General features: G+C 41.8%; 1 protein-coding gene across 3 annotated transcripts in view; it reads left to right on the top strand.

Annotated features, from left to right (window-relative positions):
* Window positions 1-12,145, top strand: part of MTF2 (metal response element binding transcription factor 2) — a 52,176-nt gene that overhangs the window by 29,529 nt on the left and 10,502 nt on the right. For 2 of the 3 annotated variants that reach the window (XM_073357081.2, XM_073357083.2), the window contains exons 7-9: window positions 7,163-7,258; window positions 7,514-7,582; window positions 8,609-8,732. In XM_073357081.2, the coding sequence (XP_073213182.1) occupies window positions 7,163-7,258; window positions 7,514-7,582; window positions 8,609-8,732 (289 nt within the window). The remainder of the gene's footprint in view (window positions 1-7,162; window positions 7,259-7,513; window positions 7,583-8,608; window positions 8,733-12,145) is intronic. The other variant, XM_073357084.2, reaches the window with a different exon arrangement.

Here is a 12,145-nt window from a genome sequence, read left to right as displayed (position 1 = left end):
AAAAACGGTTGGAGCTTGGTGATGGTCATGGAGCAGCTGCAGACAGGGCCATTCTGGGCCTGAGAAACAAGCACAGATTGATAGGGATCACATCGTAGCGCAGATATGGGACAAGCTATGGCTGCAGCACTACACGATGTGTAAGGCCACGTTCCTGGATCTGTTAGCTGAGTTTGCCCCAATCCTCCAGAGCATAGACATAAGAATGAGAGTTGTACTGGCAGTTGAGAAGTGAGTGGTGATAGCACCATGGAGGCTTACAGCGTTGTATTGCTACTGGTCAGTGGAAAATCATTCTGAAGTTGGAAAATCCACAGTGGGGGCTATTATGCAAATATAGAGGGCCATTTATCTCCTGTTACACAGAACTGTGACACTCCTAATGTGCAAGATATTGTGGATTTATTTGTAGCTATGGGTTCCCAAACTGCAGTGGGGTAGTAGATGGCATGCATATCCCTATTTTGGCCCCACGCAGAGTACGTCAACAGAAGGGGCTACTTTTTCTGTGGTTATGAAAGAATTGGTAGATCACCAGGGATGCTTTACTGTCATTTGTGTGGATTGGTCGGGGAAAGTTGCATCTTTAAGAACACAGGGCTGTTCATGAAGCTGCAAGCAGGATGCTTTCTCCTGACTGGCAGATTGCCATTAGTGATGTTGAAATGCCAATAATGATCTTTGGGGACTCAGCCTACCTCTTGCTTCTCTGTCTTACAAAGCCAAACACTGGTCACCTCAACAGCATCCCGGAAAGATTCAGCTACTGACTCAGCGGCACAGAATGACAATTTTGAATGTACGTTCATTGGGTTGAAAGGGCACTGGCAGTGTTTACTCACCAGACTAGATCTCAGTGAGAAAAATATCCCAGTGGTTATAGCTGCCTGTTGTATCCTTCATAATATCTGAGTCGAAGGAGGAAAAGTAGCTACTGGAGTGGAGGCAGAGGTGGAGTGGCGCTGTGCCATAGGTATTTTGTGTCATAGGTATTTTGCCACAGTACAATCGGTACCAATGCTGGAGCCCGAGTCATGGAACTCCTCTTAGATGTGGACTTCGTAGAAGAGGTGGTAGCTCTCCTCTTTGCACATCCCTCCCTTGCAGGGTTGAGGAGGAGGGAGCCCTGTCAGAAGCTGCATTTGGTGATTGGCAGCTGGGAGAAGCTTGTGGCCCTGGGTCCGAGGCTGGAAGGAGGGACTTCTCCATAAGTTTTAGTTTAAGGTCCTTTGCCTTTCTTGTGCAACCCTATAAATGCAGATGGCTCTGCCAGTACCGAACTTACAACCGTTTCTTGCACCTACGGATCTGTCAGTGGCCCTGGCACCTGAGTCACCTCTCCTTGGTACCAATACCGCCTTTCTGTTGTCACTACCACCCTGCCTTCTCTAGCGAGGAAGACAAGCAAGCAATAAGCAGGCAATATCAGATCTGAGCCACAAGTGCAGCCTAGGCATCACCATAGATCAGATTTCCAGGGGTGGTACGAACACCCGTGGGGACCTCCACCAGTACTTTTCCCACCACAGTGGCCCTTTGGGACCCTTGGGCAGCCAATACTACTCTGAACCCCCGAGGGGTTCCAGGGAAGCTCAGTCTTCTCACCAGCATCAGCAGCACCATTCGACATTTCCCATGTGCAATCTTTCAAGGAAACAGAGGAGGTTTTGCACCAGGAGGCTATTCCTGTCACCCACCCTCCTCCCTTGCCTGATGAGACCATCATGCCTCCGCCACCTACTGCCGGAGATGAATTCAAACAGTTTCAAGATCTATTTAAAAGGATGGCTGACATGCTCCAAATGCCTCTCAAGGAAGTCACTGACTCACAGCACAAGCTCTTCGATATACTCCGCACATCAACCTCCTCCAAGATCTCCCTGCCAATTTAATGCTGCAATCATGGAGCCTGCCACAGCCATCTGGCAGACCCCTGCCACAATCCCACCTACACGTAAGAAGGAGGATAAAAAATATTACATCCCTTTGAGAGGGCTGGACTTTTTATTCTCTCACCCCCAGCCAAACCCTCTGGTGGTAGATGCAGTTAACGCACGTGGCAGCAACATTATTCCAGGACCACCGTGTATGACCGAGTGGAAGAGACTGGATTTACTCGGCCGCAAGGCCTATTCATCAGCGACATTACAATTTAGAATTGCTAATTGTGAAGCCCTAATGGCAAAATACAACCACATGAATTATTCCAAACTCTCTCTAAATTTATTGGCTGCATACCTGAAGAGAGAGAGAACAATTTACATCACTCATCTCAGAAGGACACCTGTTGGCCTGCGTGGTCCTTCAGGCATCGTTGGATTCAACTGACACGGCAGCTAGGTCCATCGCTACTGCCATTGTAATGTGCCGAGCCTCCTGGCTTCACCTGTCGTGGTTTCCAAGGGAGGTGCAATCCACAGTAGAGGACCTCCCCTTTGAGGGTCCAAAACTGTTCACAGGTAAGACCTGAATCCCTCCACTCGCTAAAGGATTAGAGAGCCATTCTCAGATCTCTTGGCATATATACACCTGCAACAAAACATAAGCAGGACAGGTATTACACCTCGCAACGTCCTACACAGGCTCCCTATGCGTAGACCCAGAGACAATACGATCCTCCGTGGCGCAGACAACCACCCAAGCATAAAACAAACTTTCTCAACCCACCACACCACAGCAACCTATCCCAAACATCAAATTTGAAGGCTTGGTCAAGGGCTTAGCAGACCTCCCCCAATTACCAGTGCTGACACCACTCTCCATCAATCGTCCATTTACAGGTCATGTAATACCATTCTACTCAATATATCAAACCCTTACTTCCAATAAATGGATGTTGGAAGTCATCAAAACAAGATACTGTCCCGTTCTTCTCCATCCCTCCTGAAGGATCCCTTTCACGAGCTCCTCCTAAGACAGGAAATAGATAACCTTCTGCAACTCAGTGCAGTAGTACCAGTGCCGCTACGACACAGAGGGATTCTGTTACTGTTCGTTTGTTAACCCAGAGAAAGTCTGGGGGATTGAGACCTATTCTCGGTCTCAGGACCCTAAACAAATTTGTAAAAACATGACCATTCTGGATGGTTACTTTAGCAACAATCATTCCAGCTCTGGAACAAGATTAGTTTGCAGCCCTCGACCTGCAAGATACTTATTTTCATGTCACTATTCATCCAGCACACAGATGATTCCTCCAATTTGTCCTTGGACAGGATCACTATCAATACACGGTACTGCCCTTTGGCCTTTCCATGCCTCCCCAAGCGTTTTCCAAAGCTCTGGCAGTGGCAGCAGCAGCAGCAGCAGCCCACCTGTGCGAGCAAGGGGTCATGATATACCCATATTTAGACGGTTGCCTCCTCAAGGCTCCCACTTGGAAAGAAGCCATCGAACCCACACAAGACAATGTCACTCTTCACAAACCTTGGCCTGCAAATAAACCGTCAAAAGTCAACATTAACACTAGTTCAAGCACTGGAATTCATTGGGGCCCATCTAAACTTGCTAGAAGTGAAAGCCTCATTACCATTTCACAGATTTGTCACCCTGGTGAACCTGATCAATACCACGGTGAGCAGTCCACGAACATCCCCCAGGACCTGCCTCTGACTACTGGGACACGTGATGGCGACCACTTATGTTGTTCGACAAGCCAGACTGCGCATGTGCTGCCGGCAAGTGTGGCTCAGGACGGTGTACCTCCCACACAAACAGTCTGAAAAAACTTTTAAACGTGCCAAAAAGAGTCAGACTCCCTTCCGTGGTGGACCCTCTTGCACAATTTTCTACAGACTCTTCCCCCCCCCCTTTCGCCCCCAACTGATAATCACAACAAACGCCTCCATATTAAGGTGGGGCACCCACTTAGACCATCTCACCATCCAGGGCAGATGGTCTTCTTTGGAATCAACACTGCACATAAATATTTTGGAACTGTGAGCCGTTCACAACACTTGCACACGTTTCCTGCCTCTGATCAAAAATCAGGCGATGCAGATCATGACACAACGTGACCTGCATGCTCCACATAAACAAACAAGGAGAAGTGAGGTCACACTCCCTATATACAGAGGCCAAAAGGCTGTGGACAGGGTGTATTCAACATAACATCTCCGTATCAGCCACCTACCTACCAGGATTTCAGAACATCACTGCGTACATGTTAAACCGAAAGTTCTCCCACGACCACAAGTGGGAAATAAACACCTCAGTGATTCACAACATATTCCAACAATGGGGTTTCCCCATAATAAGTCTATTTGCAACAAGTCAACAGCAAATGTCCAGCGTTCTGTTCCAGAGCAGGCCTTGGGACCAAGACCCAGGGGTGACACCTTCTTCATCGGATGGGATGCGCCTCTCCTGTATGCCTTTCCCCCGACCCTGTTGCTGGTCAGGGTTATCCACAAGATCAGAACTGACCAAGCCAAAGTCATCCTGATAGTCCCAGTCTGGCCCAGACAAACCTGGTATCCATACTGACAACAGCTGGTCCTCATGCCCACCTTGTGTCCTCCCACCTCTTCCGAACCTCTTGTCACAGGATGCAGGCCAGACTTTGCAGCCAAACCTGGAGACACTCCACCTGAAAGCTTGGCTCATCAATGGTTCCAAAGCTAGGAGATGATCTGTTCTGAGGAAGTTAAAGACATCTTGTTGAACAGCAGATGGCCAACTACACGCTTGACATACCTCAACAGGTGGAAGAGATTCCACATGTGGTGGTTAAACAATGGAATTGATCCACTATCTCTACCCTGCCAGTAGTCCTGGATTACTTACTCCAGTTTAAGAAATCTGATCTCTGAATGAGCTCTATATGAGTTCAACTGGCAGCGATCACAACCTTCCACCACAAAGTCAATGGGGTCTCAGTCTTTGCACATCCGATTACCAGAAGATTCCTACAGGACGTATGTAACGTTTACCCAGATCCCCAACTTCTCCATGGAACCTCACTCTAGTGCTTCAGTCCCTCCCAAGTGATCCTTTCAAACCTATGGCTAAGTGCTCACTACTACACCTGTCCATGAAAGTTGCTTTTCTTGTTGCTGTCACGTCTGCAAGACATGTAGGAGAACTAGGGGTCTTTATGGCACACCCACCATATATGATCTTTCTTAAGAATAAGGTCACTTTGAGGCCACACCCAAAGTTTCTACCTAAAGTCCCTTCTTCATTACACGTTAATCAATCCATTCGTCTTCCCATCTTCTTTCCTAAACCTCACAAGAACAAACAAGAGGTGGCATTCCACACTCTGGACGTCAGAAGGGCATGGCTTTTTATCTAGAACGGACCAGTGTTCTGAAAGACTCCTAAATTGTTTCTCTCCACGACGGAACAGTCCAAAGGAAAACACATATATCTAAGCAGAGACTTTCCAAATGGATTTCAGGCTGCATCCAACTTTGCTACGTCTAGCATGAACTGCAACCTCCATCATGGATCAGAACACACTGCACGAGATCTGTAGCCACATCGTTAGCCACATTTTTGAATGATGTGCCTATCACCGACATAGGTAAAGCAGCCACTTGGACATCCTCTCACACGTTTATAGAACACTACGTCATTGACCAGGACTCCAGCCTCTGACACTCAGCTGGGACACTGTCTTATTGTCAATTCAGACAACAAGAGTCTGCATCAGTTGTATTTGCTGCCTGAGAAGCCCCATTATGTCCTGATGCATCTCCCTCTTGTCTTCCGGCTGGGACTCCGGGGCCTTTCTCCTGTCTGCTCTTTCCTCCTCTAGGCTCTCTGGTATGTTCACAGTCTGATGCAGCACTGGCTTGCAGGATCTCACTGAACATGTCTTCTCAGTTTGCACCTTCCTCCTCCTGCTCGTGTTGCATGTGCATGGAGGGGGCACCACTCCTGGCCGCAACATCAGCAGCTACAGATAAAACAGGCAGATCTATCATTGTATCATATTTATAGCCACAATGGAAAGCTGAAGGTAAGTTTCAGAATTCCCTTCCCTTATTCTCTTTTAAATTTGGCGTGCTTATTCACACTTCATCTTTTGCGCCCCACTGCACTGCTCTCCAGCTGCAGCCATTATGTATATGGCCTGCCATGGGGAAGGGTGGGGGGGGGGGCAGGGGAATGACAGAATTGTGCAGTTGCAAACAAAATTTTGGCCCCTATTCCAATGGCACTGAGTAGTGGTGCTATTTTCTACAGGCAGTAGTGTTTTTAGGTGATATTTCATTCCTGAGGGTAACACAGAGAACAGACCTGCGACTGGTGTCCTCATGCTGCTTGTGCCTCATTGCTGTTAGTGTGTTTATTGCAATGGTGCATGCTGAAGTCATCGTAGAGAAGACTCTTAACAGTCTACTTTGAAAATTATGGAATGGCTGCGGTTATTATAGGTCTGTTTGCTGACCTGCTCAATTGTGTCTTACTCATTTTTATACTAAGTGCTACCTGGCACGGTGCTTAGAACTTTACATAAAATATCTGAATCTCACTACTTTTACTGGCACTCGCGTTAAGGTTGGGAAAGCGGTGTTGAGAAAGTGGGAAGAGGGATGTCTGGCGTATATAAAAGTGGTATCTTTGTAAAATGAACCTAATTTCTTGACATTTGGAAGAGATGTAGCTTTTCCTTTCAAAGGTATTCAGCAATGTATCATTTTGTTTATATTACACTAAAAAAGACCATTAGTTTTTTTTTAAAGAACCAAATTACTTATGAATAGTCTAGAGTAATAAAAGATGTTGGTCCTAATTAACTGCAGTTTTTCTTGAAAATTAACTGATAATTTAAAGAGGATGTTATCAAAAGAAAAATTTTTCCCTTTAATTTTTAAATAAATGTCTGTACATATACAGTAAAGAGTTCACATAATAAACAGAATTTATTTTATTCTACAGCTGCTTCTTCTTTGCATTTCTTCCACCTGAATAAACAAGAGTAGACTAGTCAGTTTCCCTTGTTTGTAGACAGTTTCTAGTCATTTTCACCATGAAACTAAAATTTATTGAAATATCTCTATTGATGATGCACTTAATAAAATCTTATTTTTAAATTTTTTGGTCAACTTTGACCTAATAGTCTTTCTAAATATAATATGACCACACTGTATTGAGGAAACATTTGCAGCAGTTTATTGTAACACTTGTCTTATTTTTATTTCTGTTGGTGAAGCTGGTATTTAAAGATGCTGCAGTGCTGCAAATGTAACCAGTGGTTTCATGAGGCTTGTGTGCAGTGTCTCCAAAAGCCAATGCTTTTCGGTGACAGGTAAGAAGCTTGAACTGAACTTTTTGATTTATGGCTGTTTTTATTTAAAATGTGGCATGTTCTAATCTTCTATTTGTATTTAAACATTTATTATTATTAAAATAGTCATAACTCTCAAAGCATTTTAGAATGCAGTTTCTAAGGAAGACACAACAAAATGAAGTTTTAGTTCTCTTGCTGTTTAACTGGAGGCATCTGAAGTGTTAGGTTTGTGAGCTTTGGCTTTTAATATCCTGATTTTATTTTTTGTTTTAGGTTTTATACATTCATTTGCTCAGTTTGCAGTTCTGGACCAGAGTACCTCAAACGTTTACCCTTGAGATGGTAAGTGCAACTTAAAAAAGAAAAATGTAACCCTCTACCCACTTTTCTCCTGGAGATGTCATGTCTCTTTGTAAACCTGAAGATCATCCACTTTATATTTTGACCTTTTTGAGTGGTACCCACTGCTTCTATAGACAAAGGACAGGTCTCCTTCAAAGCTAGTTATTGTGTGTCCTTAGTCATGTAGTTAATGCATGATATCTAGGGTCCTCTTCCTTGGACAATGCAGTATTACAAACCACTGGCTGGCTTGGGTATGAGAAACTTAAAAGTCTAAACAGGATCTAGAGTAGCAGCCGTGTTGGTCTGTATTCACAAAAAGAAAAGGAGTACTTGTGGCACCTTAGAGACTAACAAATTTATTTGAGCATAAGCTTCCGTGAGCTACAACATCCGATGAAGTGAGCTGTAGCTCACGAAAGCTTATGCTCAAATAAATTTGTTAGTCTCTAAGGTGCCACAAGTACTCGCTTTCTTTAAACAGGATCTGTTACCCAAGTAGAGTACTGCCACTGGGCAAGCTAAATACAGTGTGTACGTTAATAAGCATTTTGACATATTTTACAATAGAATTTCCAAGTTGAGAATTAGAAGTGAGTTGTTGTTTGAACCTTGTTAACTTTAGCTCCTCTATACAAACACCAAATATTTTGAATAACTTGCAAGATGAATGAATATTTTATGGAAACTCATTTGATGTTAATTTGCCAATGTTAAATTCTTGTGTTTATCTTGCACCAGTAAAATATTCTGAGATCTAAACAAATTTTGGAAGTAAAAGTACATCATGGCAGTGGGGTGAGGCCTAGGGAAAAAACAGGAGATAAGTCAGAAAAGGGGGATATAAGTTCAGATTTTATAAGAATATTGTTTTGGAGATTTGAGACTGTTTCTAATCAGGCTTTGTACTCTTTTAGCCATATTGTGCTAATATTTTTGTGCAAAGCTATTTCAAGGACTAATGGTTTGTAAAAAATTAAAGAAATAAAAACTTAATGTTTTTGATTAAATATTTCTGAATTCTAGGGTAGATATAGCACATCTATGCCTTTACAACCTAAGTGTTATTCATAAGAAGAAATACTTTGATTCAGAGCTTGAACTTATGACATACATTAATGAAAACTGGGATAGATTGCACCCTGGTGAGGTAGGTAGTTGAAATATTCTTTTCTTGTTTTTGTTTCTCTTAGCAGTCAATACATTCACAAAACTACTGGGTGAGTGTCTGCGGCCTGCAGGAGGTCAGACTAAATTATTATAATGGTCCCTTTTGGCCTTAAAATCTTAAAAGTAATGAGACATATTATTTTAATAGACTCCTAGAACTATTCAGCATAACGTTTAAGTGTTATAGACTTTTTTGAGCTATAAAATTTAGTGTGATCCAGATAACTATTGCATAGTTTGTTGTTGAGATGACCACTTTCATTGTTTATACCCAAGCACTGAATCTTTGTTTGTTTTTGTATCTTCCTTTTTTTTCCATTTAGAAATATATCACAAAACTGTAAGCATTTTCCTGCCCACTGACCAGGCAAATTAAGTACCCAAGAGGTTAAATAGATTAGTAAACTGTTAAAAGTAGCTGTCAAAGTAACTCTGTGTGAAAGCCAGAACACAAGCTTATTAGCAGCTTTGTGACACCTGAAGTAGCAAATGTCTGTGAATTGGTTTTAAAATAGTCCTTAATAAGAAAATATTAGGGGAAAATGAAGAGAAACTGAAGTCTGCAAACATTTTCCATATATGACAGAAGCTGTTAATTAAAAACCACCTAAACATATGCTGTTCTTGTAAGAGTATATATATATTTAGTTTTTCAAAAAAAAAGTGAATCATATTTTCTTTCCATATCTCAATATTTAAAATAAATTTTAGTGTTCTAAAAAACATTTGAAGCACTACATTACTGCAGATACATCTAAGCATGACTTACCTAGGATCTGTCAGTTAGTATTTTGAATCATTCAAGTGCTGAAATAGAATGCTTTTTGCATTCTAACCACTTCAAAAAATATTTGTTACTATTAATACTTTTGCCATATTTGGTGTTTTGAAAAATGTTGGCTGACATCTATAAGTTATGGGGTAGAAATTTTGTTTATAATTTTAAAAAAAACCAGTTCATCTTTCTCTTTTTTTACTAAATTGCAAGCTTTTTTGTAAAATTTAGCCAACAGATTTTTCACAGAAGATCAGTATGTCAGTGCCACCAAGTATTGTCAGTAGTCTGTTTTGACTCTTTTCCAGTGACATAAGGCAACCTATTGTTGCTGCACCACTGTGCTGCTTATTTTCAAGCTAGTTGATTTGCTGGGTAATTGCCTGAGGATTAAAGAAATTCAGTTCCCTAAACAAACCTACTCCCCGATAAGTCTGATTAGGGAGAACAAGTGTTAACACCTGGGGTTGTAGTTCTGCATAGGTAATGACAGACATAATTAAATACAGACAGGGCTGTTCCTAGGGGGGTTTGGGGCCCGGGGGACCCCCCCCCAATAACCCCCAGGCCCTGTCCCCACTCCACCCCTTCCCCAAAGCCTCTACCCCCATCCCACCTCTTTCCGGCTTCTGCCCCCTCCCCCGAGCGATGCTGGGCAGTCTGGGTCCGGTTGCTTGCTGCTGCCGGTGCCAGGCCCGCCGCTAACCCCCCAGGCTGCCCTGGATCCTGTGTGCCCCTGAAGCGCAGGGCCCCACAAAGCATGGGGCCCAGGGTGGTTGCCCCGGTCCGTCCTATCAACGGGACAGCTCTGAATACAGATACTGTATTTAATTGACTTTTAAAAGTTTATATCCTGATTCAATATTAATAATTCAATAAATTGAATAAATTAATATATCTACGTAGTCCTTTTTGTCTAAGCCAAAGTAAATTTGAGACACAAAATTCAGGTTTTTTAGATCTCAAACCCATGTTATTTGTCACTATTCCTGAATTCTTGAAAAACACATTCAAGTAACTATGTTCAAAAAGTTTTGGGTGTGGATACTTTTATTTGAGTCTAATTATGACCCATCTTAAATAGCAGTAATTAAACAGAATTATTGTGATAGAGGTATCTGGATTACTTGGAATCTGATGTATAGCATCTGTTTGCTAATTCTGAAGTTGATTGATCATTTGTAGGAAGAGCCTTTTATATAAATAATAAAGAACAGGTCAATGTGTTCTATGCTTTTTTTTTTTTAAGAGTATTCAGAAGTATAACTTATTTTAGCAAAAGTGTAAATGTGTTAATCTATAATGAAATACAGTAGCAGAATAGTAGAGAATGTGGTGAGTACTCACTTTTCACGGCATTTCAATAAGTTTAAAAAATTGAATATTCCAGCAAGCGCCATGACCTTTTAATACATTGCATGACAAGTGGACTTGATATCTAGTTTTAATTTCTGGTTTCTTACTATTAGGCCAGAAATGCTGCAGAAGTAAACCTTCTTTTATTTATAACTATCCTCTGATATAAACAAAACTTGTTGCTAAAACCATTATGTCAGAGAGAGAATGAAAACAGGATATAAAGCTGGAAAATTCACTCATGTCTGTTAAGTGGCACTTCCAGCTGGTTAAGCAGCAGCGTTTGTAAGCTGCCAGAGGAAGTGCTTCCTTTACAGAATTTGGCCTTCTGATTGAAATGAACTAGGAGAGTATAGATAGTATTGTACAGTAGAGGAAAAGTGGAGTGGGGGGATCTTCAAGATTTGGGTATAAATGTGGTAACCTCCATGCCTGTCTTCCACTACAGGAGAAACAATTTTTCACTATTTTTTTTTTTTTTTGTGCTAGTCAACTCTGTATTTTGATATTGCTGGTAAATCTTGGGTTTTTGCAAAGCAGTGATTTATTAGAAATGTATAGAGTATAAATGTTTCCTAGATCTCTCCTTGCATTGCTGAGGAGTCCATGGTGTTTAGAAATAACTTTTTGATTTTTCCTTCAGACTAGTGCATTTTTAAATTAATAAGAGGCTAAGTTTCTTGACCCTTATGTAAAATAGGAGGAACGTGGTGGACTGGAACCAGACTCCTAAAACTAACATTTCAGTGTCATTGTTTTTAGAGTGATAGAATTGTTATAGAAGTTTTGTACTGATTCTGTAGCTCAGGTCCTGCACAGTTGCAAAATCTGCTGTTGGCCCCAAAATTTCAGAGACTCTAAATCATGGGGTGCATGTGTGTGTAGATATACCCAAAAGCTAGCTTGTGTAAAGTCAATTTTTTCCTGGATATGGGTTCTGGTAGAACTTTTATCTTACACAGTGTTGCGTCACTTTTGTGGGCTTTTTATTATACAAATAAAAATGAAGTGCTAAATGTGGTGCCTTGCCCCTCTGCCACCACTTTTATAGATGTGGGGAAATAGAAAGGATTTAAAAAAAAATTACCTTTTGCTTTTCTCCTTGATTACTTTTCCTTTTCCCCTTTTATTCCTCCCTTTTTTGTATTCTTTAGAGGTATGTGTTTGTAATTTGTTGCAAATTGTAAATATATCACAGTCAGCCCTCAATTACATGGTATTTGTCCTGATCATGAATTGTGGTAAATTATTGGGCCTGACTA

This window comes from Lepidochelys kempii, chromosome 8 (assembly GCF_965140285.1).
Source record: "Lepidochelys kempii isolate rLepKem1 chromosome 8, rLepKem1.hap1, whole genome shotgun sequence".
NCBI lineage: Eukaryota > Metazoa > Chordata > Testudines > Cheloniidae > Lepidochelys > Lepidochelys kempii.
Note: the sequence above shows the minus strand (reverse complement) of the source record. Positions and strands in the feature narration are given on the sequence as shown.